Genomic DNA, 20410 nt, shown 5'->3' with positions numbered 1-20410 from the left:
ATAATTATCCTTTCCATTGACACCATCGTATCATGAAAATATCGTAATGTGAACCCAATAACATTGTTTTTTGGTAATTCATTCCATGACCTCAGAAGTTGAAATTTTTGCTATATAACTCTCTAAAAGGTCATTTTTATAGTGTAAATTGTATTCGTTACCAAATCAAATCACTGAAATGCACTACACTTTCATCGTTATCATATGCTCTGTTATAAGAACCACTTTTGAATGCCTTTGTGACATTTTTCTAAAGCACATTTCTGGAGGTCATGACCATAAAAAAATAAAAATAATATGCACTTTCCAGTTTATTGGGCTTTCCTATTACTGCAAGCAATTATAAACGGGTAGTAAACTTAATGTTATTGCATTTGCGAAAATATTGATAACTGGAATTTTGTGTTTCCCCTTTACTGAAATCTTCAATCGCATAAAAAACGTAAATAAATTTTCAGAATCTTTTCGTTATTCTTTTTTTTTTAAGCTTCGTAAACTTGTCACTCCACGCAAATCATGTTAGTTGCAATTTGTGCGTTCTGTTAAAAAATGCTTATGCATGCTATTGAAATTTATAAAGAAAATAGAATATAATCTTGGAAACAAATGCCTCTTAAAGCATTTCTGAAGAAGACGACTCCATGTGCAACAAACCAACGAGTGCTGAGCAAATAATGAGTAATTAACGAGTGTGCATTTAGTCGATGATGAAGAATAACCATTCTTTAAAATTTGTAAGTCATAAATAATTTGTTTATTATAATTTGCTTGATTTTACAGGCTACGTTTTACTTTCTTTGGATAAATCAATCATTGTTTAAACAAACTAATTAGCTAACTAATTTCATTGTTGAGAACGTAACCCCTATTTTTAACATTAGGTCTATGGGATATAATTCCTGCTTAAGAGCACGCGCTAGGAACGAATTAACTCAAAGTCGAGAACTACCTGTGTATATATATATATATATATGATAATTAAAATAAATATGATATTTAAAATAAAAAACATCAGCCAGTAGTACAGCAAAAATGCAGAGCAAAACGAAACGCAAAATAATATAAAATAAACAAACAGGGAAGGGAAAGTAGAGATAAGACAAAAAGGTAGTCGATAATCCCCTATATAATTTAGTAATTAAACCCAATTAATAATTAATAAGGTTTAATTACTAAATTATATAGGGGATTATCGACTACCTTTTTGTCTTATCTCTACTTTCCCTTCCCTGTTTGTTTATTTTATATTATTTTGCGTTTCGTTTTGCTCTGCATTTTTGCTGTACTACTGGCTGATGTTTTTTATTTTAAATATCATATTTATTTTAATTATCAGATATAATTAGGCATCAAGAGGAGGATGTGCATTTGCTGCCTCTAATGATAGCTTCATATTCATATTTATTTATTTTTATTGCTTTTGCCTAACTTTTACATCACATTATATATATATATATATATATATATATATATATATATATATATATATATATATATTGCTTACATGTTACATGACATGTTATTGGATATTGCTTATGCAGCTACTTATGTTCATGATCATCTTATTCCTTTTCTTTCTTCCTTTTTGTGTTTCCTTCTTTCTCCTAACCTATTATTTTTACAGTTTTATATATATATATATATATATAAAACAGTGAGACACTGTTTTGATTCCAAGTTTAACAATTGGTAACTGGATTGAGGATTACTCATGAAGAATGTCAGTGCCACTGTAGAGCCACTCAAGTTTGAGCAAACTGCCAGCAGATGACAGGAGAGTGTATGTACAAGAATATGCTGACGCAGTTCCAAGCTGTGAAATGTCTGGTAGGAGCAAAGTGGCTTTAAGTATAAAACAACAATTAGGCCACATCTTGAGTATTGCACAAAGGTCTGGAGTCCTCATTTTAAGAAGGATGTGTAACTGTTGGAATCGTTACAGGGAAATGCAATAAGATTAGTGAAGGACACAAAAGTGTATTCCTATTGTGAGAGTCTTCAGAATTGCATATGGCAGTGCTTGGAAACCAGGCACCTGAGAGGAGACCTAATTGAAGTGTTTAAGGCTTTAAAGAGATTGAGTTAGCTAAATGCTGAATGGCATTCCTTACTCTTTCTGAGAGAAAGCACATAAGGTGACAAACTTAAATTGAAAAAGGATGGCTGCAGGATAGATATAAGAAAGATTTGCTTTTAGCCTGAGAGAAATTGATTGTTGGAATAAACTTCCATCTGGTGTTGTAGAAGTGAACAGTCCGAATAAATGTAAGGAAGTATTAGAAAAATTAACAGAGGAAATTGGCAGATGAGGCGAGTAGGTTTTTTTTTTTTTTTTTTTTCCGTTTATAAGCTTGCTTCCTTACATCATTTTCCATTGTTAATACTAACACTAAATTATATACACTGTGAACCATGTTTTTTGATCTGCATAATGAAAGGTTTGAAGACAGCAATATTTTGTTATGCTATTGTGTTTGATGTGGTATGATAGAAATGTGAGGGTTTACAGAGACAAGTGTTTGAAGAAAACTGCAATTTTCAAGTGACAGGTGCATTAAAGTAGGTTGAGAATGTGGCCATAAAGCTTCTGAGAGAGTATGTCTATGAGTGGGTTCATCAATGGCACAAGTGGAAAGAGGTTATTTCAAAAAAAAAAAAAAAAACACACTAACAGACCTCAACAACAAAGATTAAAATTAAGGTAGGTCCATTCCACAAATTAAATGGTTAACTTATATATAGACTGCTAATAAGACTAGGATTAATTATGCACGTAGTCAACTCCCAACTCCCCAATGGTTTCAACTTATTAAGCTCCTGTTTTCAAAATGCACAACTGGATAGGTTATCAATAAACAAGTTTGTTTCTGTAGCAAATGTTTTCAATTTGCAGCATTTATTTATGATAAACAGACAAAAATAATTTCATGTAATTTTTCTAGAAAGATAATGTATTCAAATTCTGAATTAGCCCCCTCCCCCACTATTAATTTCATTTAATGAATCTTCGAATGACTGGTATAATATTAGTGAATCTCAGAAGGACTGGTATAATATTAGTGAATCTCAGAATGACTGGTTCATATCTGTCACTACAATATAGTGATGAAATTCATTACATTATAGCAAAACTAATTATTATCTTTGATCAGTTTATTTACAACAGAGAACAATGTAAAGTTTTATTTCCAAAGGATGACTGATGAATTTTGACAGGAAAATGTTTAGCAGTAAACAGCCAAAGAAACTTTGAATACCACTGTTATTCTAAACCATTCTTTTTGATGTAAAGATCAAAATCAGAATTAACAAGACCCACTTTGATTAAAATCTGAAGAAAATTATGTTTAATCCAATACAAAAATAGAAAATTACCTTGATATTGCATAAGCTCTTGTTTCAAATCTGGATCTTCAGAAAATTCACTAGTTACATTTATTTCTTGAACAGTAATATTTAAAGATGACATCTCAAATGTAACAGTTATCTTTGAAAACTGCCTAAAATCAGTTCCACTTTTTATAATGTATTTTCCATTTACCTGCATTAAAATGTTTGTATTTAGTTGTTGTAACTTGAGAATCAAAATTTACATATTAACTGAAGCAGTTCACAGTTCAATGTAATATTTTTTTATATATATAATAAATGAGAACCTATAAAGTCATTGAAAAAGGCTAAAACATATCAGTTAAATATTACTTATTCAATTTACAGTTTTGTAAAATGAAATGCACACACTAGCTGCTAAAATCTGCATAACTGAGAATAAAAAAATCAAATACACAATAATAAAGCTCTATAGGATTATGGGGTGTTGCAATAAATGTGTAACATATTTTCATTTTCATTCAACATTACTTTTCTTCTGAACAATTATTAAATTCTGTACAAATTCCAAATCCAACCAACTTTTCAATACTGCTCCCACAACTGGGATGTGCTATACCTCTCTAGTCTTTGTCTAATTTAGTCAAGTCATTTCTACAGACAATTTCGTGTGAATTGATTTTCCTATCATTTGTAATTTTGTCATTCTTCTAAATCACTAAACTGGCACACACACAGTATCCGCATGAAACAGTCAGATACCAACTCTCCGTACAAACTTTTCTTCACTCATTTTCTCCATTTCTATTCTTTGAAATGGCTTTCCTTCATATGTATTTTCTAAAAATTATAATCTACAAAGATTCAAGTTCAAGCTTCTGATTTTTTAACTCTCAAACAATCACATTATTAGAGTACTATCGGTTCAACTAACTTTAAAACTTTGAGGTTACCGTTAAAAAAATTATTATATGTTTTTAAAAAATGGGTGATCAAAACTGAATAACTAAAGACTGAAAAGCAAGTAAATCTTATAACAGATAACGCTTCTTGAAAGTTACTATATAAGACAGGTGATACTGAAAAAAGCAACCTTTTGATGAAAATATGTGCATGTAGGGACAAATTATCCATTCTTTTACATATACAAACCGTAAATAAATAAATAAAATAAAAATAATAATAATGCTAATTCTAGTTATAAATATACAATGGTTAAGAAAGATAAAAGTTGTGCCTTAGTTATGCTTGAAAAGCAATCTGGGGAATAATCTGAGGGGAGTCTGTTGACGAGGCTAGTGGGAGCCAGACGTGTTCAAAGCCGCTAAGTGGATTTTCTTATTTATTGATTTGAAATTATTATTTTTCAAAAACTTTTGATTTAAATTTAGTGGTATAGCATTATTTTGTAATTTTCTGATTAATCTGGTGTATTTATTCTTTACTTGGCCTTGTAATTGCATAAAAGTATTGGTAAGGGTATCAAATCCACGTGTTACAAGTTGCAACTCCACTGAACGAGACGTTTTTTAGCCATATTTAGCCGCTTTATTGACCAATTGTTACATCAAATTATTTTCAATAAGTAGCTTATAGACCTAATCAGGATCTTTAGTTATTCTGAACTGAGACAGCGAGATTTGGAAGTTAATTAATACTTAAGTGTCCGTAGATTTACTATTCGTAACTTGCCGCCTTTGTTACACGATATGTTATATCCCAAACTAGATAGCGTTAGTATATTATAATATTGTCAATTAATCAGTAAAATCTATTAATTCTGTTAAACTTCGTTGTCAATTAAACTGTACTTTTAACTAAATACATATAACGTTTTAGATTACAAACGTAACATAATTAATAGATAACTTGATACGGAAGTTATATAAAGGGAACTCGTAGATAATACTTGATACTGAAAAATATATATAGCTTTATAACTGTGTTGGGATACAAGTTTAGGGTTATAAATTTGTACTGAAATTGAGATTTTATTGAAATTAAATCGAAATCATCACTCAGACCAGAGCAGCAAAGCAAAAGGCTCAAGCTAATGGGAGTGCTGTGGCTCAGAGGAGAACTGAGGGGTGCAGTTGCCCTCTTAATCACAGCCTTTTAAAATGCACTGCTTGCATGATGTTTGTGGGGCAATCGGGTACGGGACTTGATATTGCCATGGGGGGATGTCTTTGTGTGTGCGCGATAAAAGGAGTGTAACGAAATCAGGCGACAACTCAGCGTTGTTATGGGCCTATATGAGAGCTTGAAGGACAGGGTGGATGCCTGCGAAGGATCTAAATTGAGGGGCCCATCAAGCTCTCATCTGCACATATCGAATGCCAGAGCTTGCACTTGGTCATCACGCAACACAACGGCAACCCCCAAGACAGAATGTGCTGGTCCCACAGGAACTAGTAGTTGTTGGTGACTCTATTGTCAGGGAAACAGGGAACATGCTTTGTAAAAAGGATAGGTGGAACAGGACCAGGGTATGTCTGCCCCTGGCAGACATACCCTGGTCCTGTTCCACCTATCCGCTCTACAACGTCATCAGTTGATGACATTGTAGAGCGGATATCATCTTTTAAGGGCGCAAAAGGTGATATAGTTGTACACGTTGGCACTAATGATATTAAGAGTAGGAGACCGGCAGAATTACTTAACAAGTACAGGGTCACTGTTGAAAAAAAGCCGTGATTTAGGTTGAATTTGAAAGTGTCTGCAATTCTGCCCAGACACGATAGGAGGGAGTATATGATGAGAGCCTTGTCGATCAATTAGGCCCTGGAGAGATTGTGCAAGGCTCAAGGGGTAGAATTTTTTTCAGCCTGGTCTGTACTTGTTAACAGGAAAGACTGCTTCTACAGGGATGGGATAAGCTTAAATAGAAAGGGTGCAAGAATATTTGCTGATGCTATCGAAGCAGTGTTAGGTGGGTCGGAAAACTGCTAGATTGGGGGGATACAATGACTAATAGATTAACAGTAGCCACTGGCAGAGGTGAAAGTGATTCTTGCACTGCTTCTATTGGAATGAGCAGCAGCCTGAAAAATAAGATGCAGGATATTTCAGAGACTGCTGGGAGTCATTGCGGTACACGTAAACACATGGGTTGTGTTAGGGTAGCTAAGAATAGAAACAGGTGCATGTATACTTGCGTGTACACCAATGCTAGGAGTTTGGTAAATAAATTTGATGAATTTCAATAATTGCTCAAAGCATCAAAGGCGGATATTGTTGGGATATCAGAGACGTGGTGTCACACAGATATAAGGAATGCAGAACAACCGGAATTTGGGGAGTACAATGTGTAAAGGATGGATAGACAGGATAGGAAGGGAGGAGGGGTTATGCTATTAGTTAAGAAACACATAAAATCCAAGGAAGTGAAGCCAGTCGACATCACTGGACAGTGCAGTGTCAAGTCAGTTTGGTGTGACATAAGCATTGGGAGATCAAAATTGAGAGTAGGAGTGTGCTATAGGCTTAATGACGCTGATGAGTATAATAAGAAACTGTACAGGGAAATAGAGTGGGCCAGTAAATAAGAGAGTCTTATAATGGGGGATTTTAATTTCCCAGATATTCACTGGAATTTGTGGGTTGGTCACTCACACACTAGCAAGGCTTTTGTGGATTTATTGGATGACTGTTTTCTACATCAGCATGTTTGGGAGGCAACTAGAGGGAGTAATACTCTTGATTTGATTATCAGTAGTCATTCTTCAAGCATTAAGAATCTGCAGATAAAGGAACCACTAGGTGGCACTGATCACAGTGTGCTGAAATGGGATTTACTCAAAGAGGTAACTACCATCAGGGGTAAAGGGAAGGGTTATTGCTTTTGTAAAGGCGACTGCGATGGTCGAAGTATTTAAATTCTATACAGTGGGACCAACTGATGATGTTACTGACAGCAAATTCAAAATGGAAAGCATTCAAAAACTTATCTTGGAAGCTACTAGGCTTTACATACCAACTAAGAAATATTGTTCAAAGTTTAGGCCTAAATAGATGTCAGATGAACTAATGAGACATATGGCAGAGAAGAAAAATGCATGGGATACATATAAATTAACACGTGACACAGAAGCCTATGATAGATACAAGTTGATCTGTAACCAAGTTACAAAGGAGGTTAGGTAGGCGAAGGCATATTACGAGAAATCTTTGGCAAGGGATGCAAAGAAAAACAGCAAAGAGTTCTTTACTTACGTAAACTCTAGAAGGAAGGGGATGAATCAGATTGGTCCACTTGGTATCGATGGTTCAACTGTTGATCCTGCTCAGGTAGCTAACAAACTAGACCTGTGAGTTTAACTTTTGTTCCATAACAGAAAAACTTCAGTTATAGCTTGGACAGCATGGTTTTGTTAAGGGGAAGTCTTGCTTGACCAATTTGATTGGATAGTATGATGCAGTCACAAAAGAACTGGATGCAGAGAATAACTTTGATATTATATACTTGGATCTTAGAAAGGCTTTTGATACTGATGCACATGGAAGACTGCTGCACAAGTTGGAGCAGTGTGGCATTGGAGACAAATTGCTGCTATGGATAAAGGGATGGTTGAGTGGGAGAAGACAGAGAATGGTAATCAATGGAGACTACTCTTTGTGGACTAATATTATTAGCAGAGTCCCTCAGGGTTCAGTGTTGGCCCCATTGTTGTTTTGTATATTTATAAATGATATTGATGATGGTATATCAAGCTTAATGTCCAAGTTTGCAGACGACACAAAGGTTGGAAGGTTGTTAAGGACATTACTGATGAGATGCTGCTGCAACAGGATCTGGAAAGGTTGAGCAGATAGGCTGAGAGGTGGCAAATGAAGTTTAACATTGACAAATATAAAGTACTACACATGGGAAACAGCAACCCCAGAGCAACGTATCAACTCTGTGGTTTGTTATTTGTTTGTTGTTTGGTTTTTAGAAGCATTAGCAACTAAGGCGATATTGTTCTGGGGATATGCAGTGGTCATTCCCTGACCTTTCCGCATCCTCCATATTTGGTGGTCACGGGCTTGAACCCCGGTCTAATCAAGAAGCATGTACTACGCACTGCCGCTCCTGCCCACCTGGCTATGGAGGCGCCAACTCTGTGGTACTACACTGACAGTGGTAGAGAATTAAAAGGATCTGGGAGTAATTGTGCAGGCAGATATGAAGTTCTCTGAGCAGTGCAGATGGGCTGCAAGAGTAGCTCATGGTGTCTTGTTAATGATATACAGGAATTTTTCTAGCAGGGATAAGGAGGTGATTATTCCCTTGTATAAGGCAATGCTCAGGCCACACCTTGAGTACTGTATACAGGCCTGGAGGCCTCATTTCAAGAAGGATGTAGAGATGCTGGAACAAGTACAGAGAAGGGCAACAAGATTAGTGAATGGAACAAACGGGTGCTCTTACAAAGAAAGGCTTAAGTTTTGCAAATTACAGTGTCTGGAGACTAGGCACCAGCGAGGTGATTTGATAGAGGTGTATAAAGCCTTGAATGGTTTGAGCATGCTCAATGCCGATGGGATTCTTCCTCTGGCTCAGAATAATCACCTGAGAGGACATAAATTCAAATCGAGGAAAGACAGATGTAGGATAGATGTGTGGAAATTTGCCTTTAGCCAGCGGGTAGTTGGTTGGTGGAACAGACTTCCATCCCTTGTTGTGGAGGAAGTTGATAGCCTAAATAAATTTAAGGCTCAGCTGGACAGGTATTTCGAACAAACGGAGGGGTGAAGTGGAAGTGGTTTTTTTTTTTTTTTTGGCTGATGCTGCATAAGTGCTGCATATTTTTGCATCATATGCCTCTACTAATGCTAATATTTCTTCAGTAGGTATTATATATGGCAATAGATAGATAAAGTGGTCAACCATGGCTTGACCAAATCTTTAAATACCCATCCTTAGCCAGGGCCCCATTTTGAATATAATGTTTTTCAAACTCATGTATATATCTGCTTTTGCAGCCACATTGTCTGGAACTACAGACATTTTTTATCTCTATATCTGTAAATGACATGCTTTTGTGTGGTTATGTTTCGACAATATTAATAATAGCTGTCTTGACTATTTCATTGTTGTGTATATAATTTGTTAAAAAATGGTTAACAAAATTCAAAAATTCATTCCAAAGCTACAGTGCCCTATGGACCATTCTCTTAATGGAAGTGTCCACAAATGCATTAACGTAATATACTTCAGTTACAGATCTAAAAAAAAAAAAAAAAAAAAAAAAAAAAGTGGAAATCTTAATTTTCATTGACATAACACAATATAACCCTGATTATATGAATAAAAATTGCGTTGGGGATAATATGAATAAATTTTAAAAAAATTACTGGTACAGTAAAAGATTATATTTATACATCTCAGCCTGGTAAATAGAAAAAAATATTTCTTTTTCAAACTATATAAAATTATTAAAATACAGTTCTTATTGCATATGCTTAGTATAATAAAATTTATACTGAATTAAATAAATTTAAGAATAAGCTTTTCCTTTGTATATAACTAGAATTACTTTGCCATATGATTAATTAACCATTTTATGATCAAGGATTCAGATGGTAATAAATACTCTAGTTGATAAAACTAGTATTTTTTTATGTTTTATTATCACTTCTCTGTTTTATTGTGACTGTTAACTGAATTTCCTGAACACTCTTCTTTTTATGAACAATTTACATTAAATATAATAACTACATAATTTCATATCTAACACCATCATCATTACTATAATGAATATCTTAATATAATTCTCTCTATAATAGAGTATAGTATATTCTCCTTTGCAGAATGTTGTCATTCTCTTCTACAGTACAGTACAGTGCTGTTATTATTTGGTTTTTAGGAGCATTAGCAACAAAGGCCATATTGCTCCGGGGATATGCGGTGGTCATTCCCTGACTTTTCCGCATCCTCCGTATTTGGTGGTCATGGGCTTGAACCCCGACAGTACAGTGCAGTAAAGTAAAGTAGACATCTATCAACTTCCCTATCCGTCACTAGTTCTCATAAGCATGTCATGTTGCCGCTCATACTGTTATGTACGTCTGTCTTTAGTTCAAATTAATGGTTCCCAACTTTTTATCACTTTAATTAAAGTGATACTTTAATTAAATACTTTAATTAAAAAAATGCTATATCTGGATCAAAAACACTGGTTTAAATAACAAAAGAGAGAGCCTTCACTGTTTTACATAATGGTGAATAAAACATTAGTTTCACAAAATAATATGTTAACATAAAAATATGAAACAGCAAAAGATAATTTTGGCACTTGTATGTACCAAAATTAATTTTTGAAATTGTAAATATTTATAAAACACTTCCAAATAAGACACTGCTTATGAGGAAATCAATGATCAGGATAGTTTTATAAACAGGCAACACGAAACAATCAAAGCCTCATGTGTTGGCATATAAATTATAAATTCTGCTGACAATGTTACTTCATCACACACACTCCAGTTAAACAATTGCAGTATTGGTGGAATTCATTTAGTTGTGAGACAGTGAGTCGGCCAGTGCTGATATACTAGTGGCAGAGAATTATGTTAGTGAGTTTGCTCAAATTGAAGAACATAGATACAGTCCTAAACAAATCTTCAACATTGACAAAATGGGACTGTTTCAGAAGATGTCTAATAGGGCTTTCATTACAGAAAAGGAGGAGAAGGAGAGCATGCCAGGTTAAAAGCCATTTATAGATCACACTTCTTCTGTCTTCTGGGAGGTAATGACACTGGGAAGTTCTTGTTTATACTCCGGCACGACCACCAGGTCAGTGGAATTTACAATAAATAAATCAACACAAATTTTAATCGTATTTAGTAGTCATGGGCTTGAACCCCGGTCTACTCAAAGAGCATGTGCTACTGCACTCATGCTCCTGACCACTCAGCTACATCACTTCAAACTGGAACTGACATTTGTTTACCACTTTGAGAACCTGACAGCTTTGAAAGGCTTTGTAAAAGCTAAGTTTCCTGTAATTTGGAAGTCAAATCACAGGAAGCTTGGATTACCAGGACCTTGTTCTAGGAGTGGTTCTGCCATCATTTCTGCCCTGAAGTCAAGGTTTACTTCAGTAAGAACAGATTGGCATAGAAGACATTGCTGATTGTTGAAAATGCTCCAGTCATCCAGATACCCTTGATGAGTTGGCTGATGGATGGTAGACAATCTTCTTGCCTCTCAATCCATGACAATGTAAACTAAGCGGAGATGGGGGAAACCCCTGGTGCTGTTAAACCCTAAACACACTTTACCACATCCATTTTACAGCCCATGGACCAGAATGTGATTGCTAATTTCAAGGTGTTTAGTATCATATGATTACATTCACTAATTGTCACCAAGCATTTCCTGACCGAGAAAACACGCCCACTTTAAGAGAATTCTGGAAAAGTTGCAATGTCAGGAATGTAAACCAGCAATACTGAACTGTCTGGGATAAAGTCAGCTTGCACTATGAATGCTGTTTGGAGGAAGCTGTTGTCTGATTATTTCCAAAATTTTAAAAGGAAACACCTGAAAAAAATGCAAGGAAAGTGCATCATCCTTCTAGATGTACAGTAAATTGATACATATATCATATGTTGAAATCAATAAAAAGTAATGTTACTCTAAGTCTTCATTAGGTTTTATTTACTTAAATAAGTAAGTAGGGTGTGCAGGTTTATAGCTTTCTGGGAATGAATTACCATTATAATATGCAATTATATCTCCTTATCCATTGTTTCCTGACTTTTATGGAACTAATTAACACCAGATAATGAGGGTCCAGTGTACATTCTCCTCTATACAAACAATATCATTCTCCTCCTCAACACAAGGTTAATATCATTCTCTTCTGCAGTATCCCAGCGAATAAAATGAATATCATACCATGTATCTGTATGCACAGAATAAATAATTAATTTTCATCTGAGGATTACTTCAATTAACATGTAATAATTTCCAACGCAGAAATTGTTACACTTGTCATTACAAAACATTGCCTCATATATATTACTGCAATACTTCAAACTTTTATTTAAAATTATTTGTTCTTCAGGTTCTGTGTTCAATTTGAATGTTGGAGACCAACATTTTCCAGCCAAATCTGTCTCTTGCTTTGTGAAAACGTTCTTGTGTTGTAAGACACCCATCCATTCTTTGATGTTATTTGAGCCATTTTTTTCTGTCTTCCTTTTGCTCTTTTGCCTTAAATCTTCCCTTGTAGGATTAGTCTCTGCAGGTCATATTGAGAGCCACTTATAATATGCCCAAGGTAGGCAGTCTTTCTCCTCAAAAAATTATTTGAAACAAATCAAATGGCAAAGCTAGCCAAAGAGTTCTAGTAAGGGAAAGATCACTTAATATAATTAAATATACTCTACAGAATTACATAAAAGAATACTAAACAATTGTAATTGTATAATAAACACGACGGTGGAAAAATTCTCTCTTACCAGACAAGACATCTTTATCCAAACAATAGGTCACTGACACCTGAGAAGTAGGATGGATTTAAAATACTGAATGAAAGTAAACGTTATGTAAAGGGCATTAAGAGTCTCAGCATTGATTAGTCACACCGTTTTTGATTATTTAGTTTTACAGACAAATGAACCAGATCTACAGACACCACATTAGTCACTTTGAGAATATCACAATACACTTTAGGTTTGCAGTGCCACCGAGGACATGTGCCATTTTAAAAATATATCTTGAGACACTAATAGAAGGTAAATTTACAGACTGCATTTTGACAGCCCTCCTTCAACATGGATGGTTGCAGGATAAATGTGTGAAAATTTGATTTCATCCAGAGAGTAACTGATTGATGGAACAAACTTTCATCATCTGGTGTTGTGGAAGTGAATTAGATAAACTGTTAGAGACAAACTGTACAGATGAGGTGTTTTTTTTTTATTTATTTGTTGATGCTTTACAAACCTGCTTTCTTGCATCATTTGCTACTACTAAGATTTCCACCACCATTTTTAATATATATATGAATGGAAATATTTCCGCATTTTGTCATCAAAACAAATTTTGACTGAACAAGTGATGCTGGACTCCATGGATGAGCCCTCAGTTTTTCCATTTCATCCCACAATAATTCTATAGTGGTACAAATCAAGATGAGGGGACCAATTCAGAGTCATGTTTTTCATTTTGGACACAATGGTGGCAAAATTTTCTCCTGCAACACAAGAGATCTTTATCCAAACAATACGTCATTGACAAAAACTACACCTGAGAAGTAGGATTCAAAATACTGAATTATAGTTTACATTATGTAAAAGGCATTAAAAGTCTCAGCATTGATTAGTCAATCCATGGCTTCAATTCAACACATATACACATTGAAGTCTGAATGTGGAACACTGTCTTGTTAAAAATGTAAGTTCTTGAACCATAAAACTGCATCAGTCTTTTAAGAAAAAGAATTACCTAGTGTCACAGTACTGCTCCTTCTGCAAAGTACCACTCATAAAAAGCATTAGTCTAATATATACCATGAAAAACTAGCATTTACATGTTAACACAACGTACTGGGGTCCACGGAAAATAAAAAACAGCGTTTATCAAATAAGCATACCAGCCAATAAAATTATGTGAAAAACTGGATGTTGGTCAACTATGATTTGATGGACAAGCAAGTACAATAACGAAAGTCACTCTGTCCGATGAACATGTAATAGGAAATCAAGTTGTTTTTTTTTTTTTTTTTTTTTTTTGTAGTTGTTGGCGCATAGGCTTCTGTGGCCATAATGCACCTCCCAAGGTTTTTGCAGTACTTTGATCCAAGCCCGAGGCGGGAATCGAACCCGCGACCTTTGGGTTGCCACGCAGGCACCTTACCTACCTGGCTAGCCCGGTCGGCCAGGAAATCAAGTTACTGAGCACATTACAGCAAAGACATTTTCCAATTTTACTGCCCATGTATAACTAACTTATGCATTATACCATGTACACTTGTAGAGAAACAAATCATGAAAGCTATTAAGTTCTTATATGACATTGTGCACTCAGGTTTGGGTCTTCATTTGATGTCTCACTTATATAGATCTACTATTCACAGTAACAGAAACACTGATTTTTCACTGAATAACTTCTTTTCCCAATTTGAAACTACCTACTGGCGTTGGTTCTTTGCAAAGATTTTTTTTTTTTTTTTGCTTTGTCAGTTGGATGTAAAGGAGCTTTGCTTTTATTGAGATCAAGTAGTCTTTGAATGGAGTATTTTGTACTGCAACCCTGCAGCAACTATGAGTTGACAATTTCCTGTTCTAAAATGAAAACCTCTTCGACATTATTTTCCTATCTCTAACGATTTGTCAACGCGATCTTCCTGGTTATTATCTATATATATAAAATGCTTTGGTAAGCTGCCCAAATTTTCCAACTGCTAATTGCTGCCAGCACCTGTTCACACAGTTCACCTCGCATGATCACCATACCGGGCATTCTTTATTAATTTTTGCACTAATGTTTTTCAACTGAAGAAAGGCAACCTATGCCTGAAAGCTATCGATGTTATGTTTATTTTATCTGTCTTCAATTTTAATAAACTGTCCTAAGTTTTAAGTGTAAAAATGGCTGAACAGTGTGTAAGAACTTTGAGAAAATGTAGAAGAAATGCTAATGAAACATTAGAGAAGAGATCTAATAGACTAAGAGACTGAAACGAGACTCTACGACTATGGAGATGGACAGAAAACATTGAAGAAAGAGAAGCAAGGTTGTAAATGAGAAGATGGGGGAAATGCCATAGGACTAATCAAATAGAAGTACTGGATGTGAATAATTAACAAGCTGTAATTAATGTGGAAGAGCATGATATAGGAAATGTGTTATAACTATGAGTATTGCAAGATATTGGGGACATGAGTTAAACACATCAAATAAATACACTAAATGCTGTCTTGATGGAAAGGTTTCACTCGAACCAATGTCTAAGACACCTATTGTATTACAAGAGCTGCTTATGAGGGATACATGTGAAACAAATAACTACAGAGAACATATAAGAGAGTACAACTCAGCAATGGCATTCGCATCAATGAGTGCAGAGATTAAATCACCACCTCAAAATGGTCCATACTGTTTTAGAATACATGGCTAGATTTACCATTTGGTCTCACCACTATATTCAAACCAGGCAAATAAGCAAGGATATGGGCAACTTTATATTTTCAATTCTGTTGTATTACTTCGGCCATACACCCTTGTGTATGGCCGAAGTGATACAACTGGATGAGATGCTGCGATAAATTAACCCATTCGCTGAGTCATATAAACAAATGCATCAAATAACCCAAGCCAATCCAACAATGAATGTGCACATGGCATTTATAGAAGACCAGGACTTAGATAAGAGATGATATAATGCACCTAAATCCAAAAACAGAGGTTGCTGCAATATTTGTTGGAGGGGGAACCACCTGCAAATAGAGACATATGCATATATCCTACAGGTGACTGCTGTAGAATTATATCACTGCTAAATAAGAATGGAGACCCTATGTTGTATCTGTTGCTATTCCTGCGCAGAGAGGGTGGTTGGCACGAGGAACTACAACACGCAGAAGACAGAAGAACCGCAAAATGTATTAGAGTAACACAGTTACAATTCTTTGCTTATATACTTGTGTCGAGACGTGGATTTGAGAAACAGCATCATACGCCATATATTAATTCCAAATTTCCCCTAATCTCCAGATGCTGATACACCGCATATCTTCATTTCAATGCAATTATTAAAATGACAGTATAGTGTTTTGCTACTTGTCACTGATTTAGAGATCTGGATTAGAATCCTGTCAGACAGTAGAAATTCTTCAATTCCTCTTGGATCAGGCTGTAGTTAGCTGATCTCAGGCAGAGGGAGTAGAGCCTTTCTCCCATGTTTCTGATGCGTGGTGTAAGATCCTGAGTGGATCTTACACCACGAATCAGAAACATGGATTTGTCTCAAGCTAGATTTAAACAAACTTGAGGTATTCCAAATGCGATGCCTGTGGCAGATCTTGGGCATCTCACTTCGCAACCGCATCACTAATGATACCATCCGCGCCAGATGCCAACAGCAACCAACCATTGCTGACCAAATCCAGAAGCGAAGGCTTAGATGGTTTGGCCACGTATGTAGAATGGGCGCAAATAGAATACCATCCACACTCCTTTGGAGACAACGAACCATCCAATGGAGCATCCAACAGACTGGGCCTAGGAAAATGTGGGCCAAGCAAGTGGAAAATGACTTGAAAAGCCAACGTCTTGACCTTAACCAGGCCAGGACCGACGCCATGGATCGTAAAGCATGGAAGAACATCACAGAGCAAGTCCGAAACCCTGCGGCACCTACAGCAGCGTACTGGTTGCATGGCCAACCGTCTCCCCCAGCCGCCAGCTAAGGACCAAAGAAGAAGAAGAAGATCCTGATATACCATACAGAAAAGGAAAAGAATAATTTATAGTCAGTTTCAGCTCTTGTTGCATTAGTGTCAAAATTATCCATAGCAGGCAATGTACTATTCTTACTACTTTCCAAATTATTGCACATCCAAATAAGGCATTTGCAGCAAGTCTTCTTTTAAGCTTGGTAAAATGGCTCAGAAACATGACAAGTTATGAATAGCCTTTAACTATTGCTATTGTGTGTCAAGTGCCAAAGCAACTAAGCCTATGTGGCATCATATACTGTGATGTAATTCGAATTACATCACAATATATGATGTAATTCGAACTCAGGCCTTTTCCACCTAGAGTGGGAAGAAGAGTGAAAAATGTGCCACAGTGCTACCCACAAGGACAACAGCCATTGGAGAAGTTTTTTTACTGAAATCACAAACATTCAAGTAGTTTAAGATTCAAAGGTAAAAAAAAAACTGGTTTATCTGTCCAACAGTTTATGGTCAAATACCAGATGTGTGAGGTTCCAATCCCAAGCCTGACTTTTCAAATCTTAGTTTTCAATAATGAAATCTTGAACCTTAAAGGAAAGAGAAAAAAAAAAGGTCTTTGAAATTCTGCAAAAACCACACGAGATACTTGACAGAATAATAATAATTAATAAAATAAAATAAATTAGACAAGATTTCAATTATAGCAGAATTGCTGGGTTTGATGAAGTACAGTAAGTTCCAAGGAGAGTACTCTGAAGGACATATGTTGCAAAATTAGGTAATTTAAATGAATCTTTTGGTAGCACAGGTAGCAAAATGTATTATTATTGTACCTACATTATTGCTTTTATGAGTTACACTTTATCATCAAGTTATTAGGATATTACAAATCAGTCCTTTCAGTTACATTTTAAGTCACATTTTATGATACTAAAAAATGTGTACAAATGTGAAAAATTTGTTAAATACACTATTGATATATGAATTATGGATGTTTCAGTAGGTATTATAAGTATTCAGAATTGAATGGTATATATAAATATTTACAGGATTAGAAAGATGAATGTAGTATTGCAAATAGGCTTAAGAACCTTATGAGAGCAGTCCAACTTAATCCACATTTTTCTTAAGGATGGATAATGTTTCATTTTAACATAAAGGTCAACCATAGTAATTGTTGTTGTTATTATTATTATTATTAACCAGAGTAATTCACTATTAGTATTGGCAAAAGAAAATTTGATTTATATCATTAGCCACAAAAAAAAAAAAAAAAAATTATCAATTTCATCTGCCCAATCCTAAAAATCTGTTCAATCCTTCTTTAAATTTACTCAAGACTACCCACTCTCACAACACTTGGCAGAAGTTTATTCCAACAATCAATTGCTCTCTGACTGAAAGAAAATTTTTGTATATCTATTGTGCAGTCATCCTTTTTCAATTTATGTCCCCTTGTATGTGTGTCATCTAAGAAAGTGTAAAGATGCCATTAGAATTTAGTTTACTTAACTCTTTTAAAATCATATACACTTTGATTAGGTCAGCAAGGCAAATGCCTGGGTTCCACAGAATGTAATTTATAGAAACTGGTAAGAATATCCTTTTGTGCCTCGAACTAAACTTGTTAATTTTATCTGCACCCTCTACAACAGATCTACGTTCTTCCTAAAATAAGGTTTACAAACTTGTATGCAGTATTCAAGATGTGGCCTCACCGTTATGCTATATTTAGATGACCGAATAAATACCTCTTCATCCCTGTTGGAAAACTGACTATATAAATTTTACGTACTGGTCTGAAAGCAATCATAATTTTAGAAATATTAGAATAATTTATAATAATGGCTTTAAAAATAAAAATACATCATTAACAACTGTAGCCAAGCCCAAACAAATTAACAAATATTGTATATACAATAATCATTTTATAAATTTCCAAACTGAAGTACTGTCATTGTTCCTAAGTTCTAGGAATATCTGCATCATACTGTAATTTTCTTTTCAAAAGAATCAATACACACATCTAACATAAACATCTAGTAACTATTGTATGCAAAAACAATTTTAAGTAATTTTTTTTAAATACTTTTAAAATTTAATGAGCATCTTAAATTTAGGGTAATTCTGTTTTTGGCTTTAGATATGTTTAAATACAGCACACAAAAATTTTAACTGCAAAGTTAATGTTACCTCAATAATTTCAAAAACATGGTCATGCCCGCCTAATATGAGATCAACTTCATCTACTTTTTCTGCTAATCGACGATCATTAGGCATTCTCATGTGAGTCAAGGCAATAACATAATCCACACCATCCTGTAAAATCAAAGGTGAATCATGAAATAAATACAACAGATACATGGCTGCAGGAACATATCCAAATATACTGCAAAAAATGCTTTCACATATAAAATATAATTAAACATTAACAACACAAAACCAACTGACTATGGAAATTAGATACTGAAAATACTTTATCTTATAAATTTCTGTACTGTAATTTATAGTAAAGAGTGACCCAAACAGCTTATGAGTTCATAAATGATTACACACAGAAATTAATGTTCTACATTGTTCTCTCTTCTCTGGGTGCTATCTCCTAACGGAGGTCGGTGACCACCATGGCAAATGTCTCTCTGTCTCTGGTAGCTGTGAACAGCTGCTTGGTGTTCAGTCCTGCCCAATTATTAATGTTATTGAGCCACATTAGAGAGAGGGTATTGACTCTCTTTAAAAATTACAGCTGTGAATTACAGGCTCCAAAAAAGCAATAAGCATTTGCCTTTTTATTTACCTAATTGTTATTTTATATTGTACTTTATACGTAGTCTTATAGTTATTGTTACGCTGGTTATTTTTATTTTAAATTAGATAAAGAGCTTTTGTAGATTACTACTTAATATACGTAAAATCGTTATTTCATTCGAATCTTGCAGCCATTGTTTTTGTATAGAGTAGTAGGGAATTCAAATTTTTAATTGTGGTAACTAGGCAGCTCTAACGTATAATTATATAGCGTAATACGCATCACTGCATTTAGGATTCTATTAAATAGCGTAGTGTTGACAATTATTTAATTAAATTTATTGATCTTATTAATTAAAAATATCATGCCCCAGACTAGAGCAGCAAAGCAACGGGCACAAAGTGGCAGGAGTGCTGTGACTCGGGGGAGAACTGAGGGGGACAATTCTCCAATGCATCACAGCCTAAAAAAATGTGCTACTTGTGAAATGTTTGCCGAACTCTCTGGAACAGAATATGATCTAGCACAGGAGGATGTCTTTGTGTGTGCCAGGTGCAGAGTGTCTAGAAATTAGGCATCAACTCAGCATTCTACTGAGCTTCTATGAGAGCTTCAGGTGTAGGGTAGATGCCCTCGAAGAAATTAATACGAGGGACCCGTCAAGCTCTCTGCTGCCAAACTCAACGCCAGAGCTCACTCCTGGGCATCAGGCAACACAGCGGCAATCTCCAAGGCAGAATGTGCTGGTCCCAAAGGAACTAGTTATTGTTGGTGACTCTATTGTCAGGGAGATGGGGAATATATTGTGTAAAACGGATAGATGGAACAAAACCAGGGTATGTCTGCCAGGGGCAAAAGTTGATGATGTAAAGCATATGTCATCTTTTAAGGGCACAAAAGGTGATATTGTTGTACTTGTTGGCACCAATG

At 35.1% G+C, this 20410-nt stretch overlaps 1 protein-coding gene across 1 annotated transcript in view; it reads right to left on the bottom strand.

The window, feature by feature from the left end:
- Positions 1 to 20410, bottom strand: part of LOC150090037 (snake venom 5'-nucleotidase-like) — a 143154-nt gene that overhangs the window by 79779 nt on the left and 42965 nt on the right. Inside the window, exons 5-6 of the mRNA XM_090390154.1 lie at positions 18925 to 19050; positions 3376 to 3541 (exon numbers count right to left, since the gene is read on the bottom strand). Of these exons, the coding sequence (XP_090246280.1) occupies positions 3376 to 3541; positions 18925 to 19050 (292 nt within the window). The remainder of the gene's footprint in view (positions 1 to 3375; positions 3542 to 18924; positions 19051 to 20410) is intronic.

This window comes from Mastigoproctus giganteus, chromosome 2, assembly GCF_048544385.1.
Source record: "Mastigoproctus giganteus isolate SK-2022 chromosome 2, ASM4854438v1, whole genome shotgun sequence".
NCBI lineage: Eukaryota > Metazoa > Arthropoda > Arachnida > Uropygi > Thelyphonidae > Mastigoproctus > Mastigoproctus giganteus.
The sequence above is the reverse complement of the archived record's forward strand: the minus strand, read 5'-3'. Positions and strand labels throughout refer to the sequence as shown.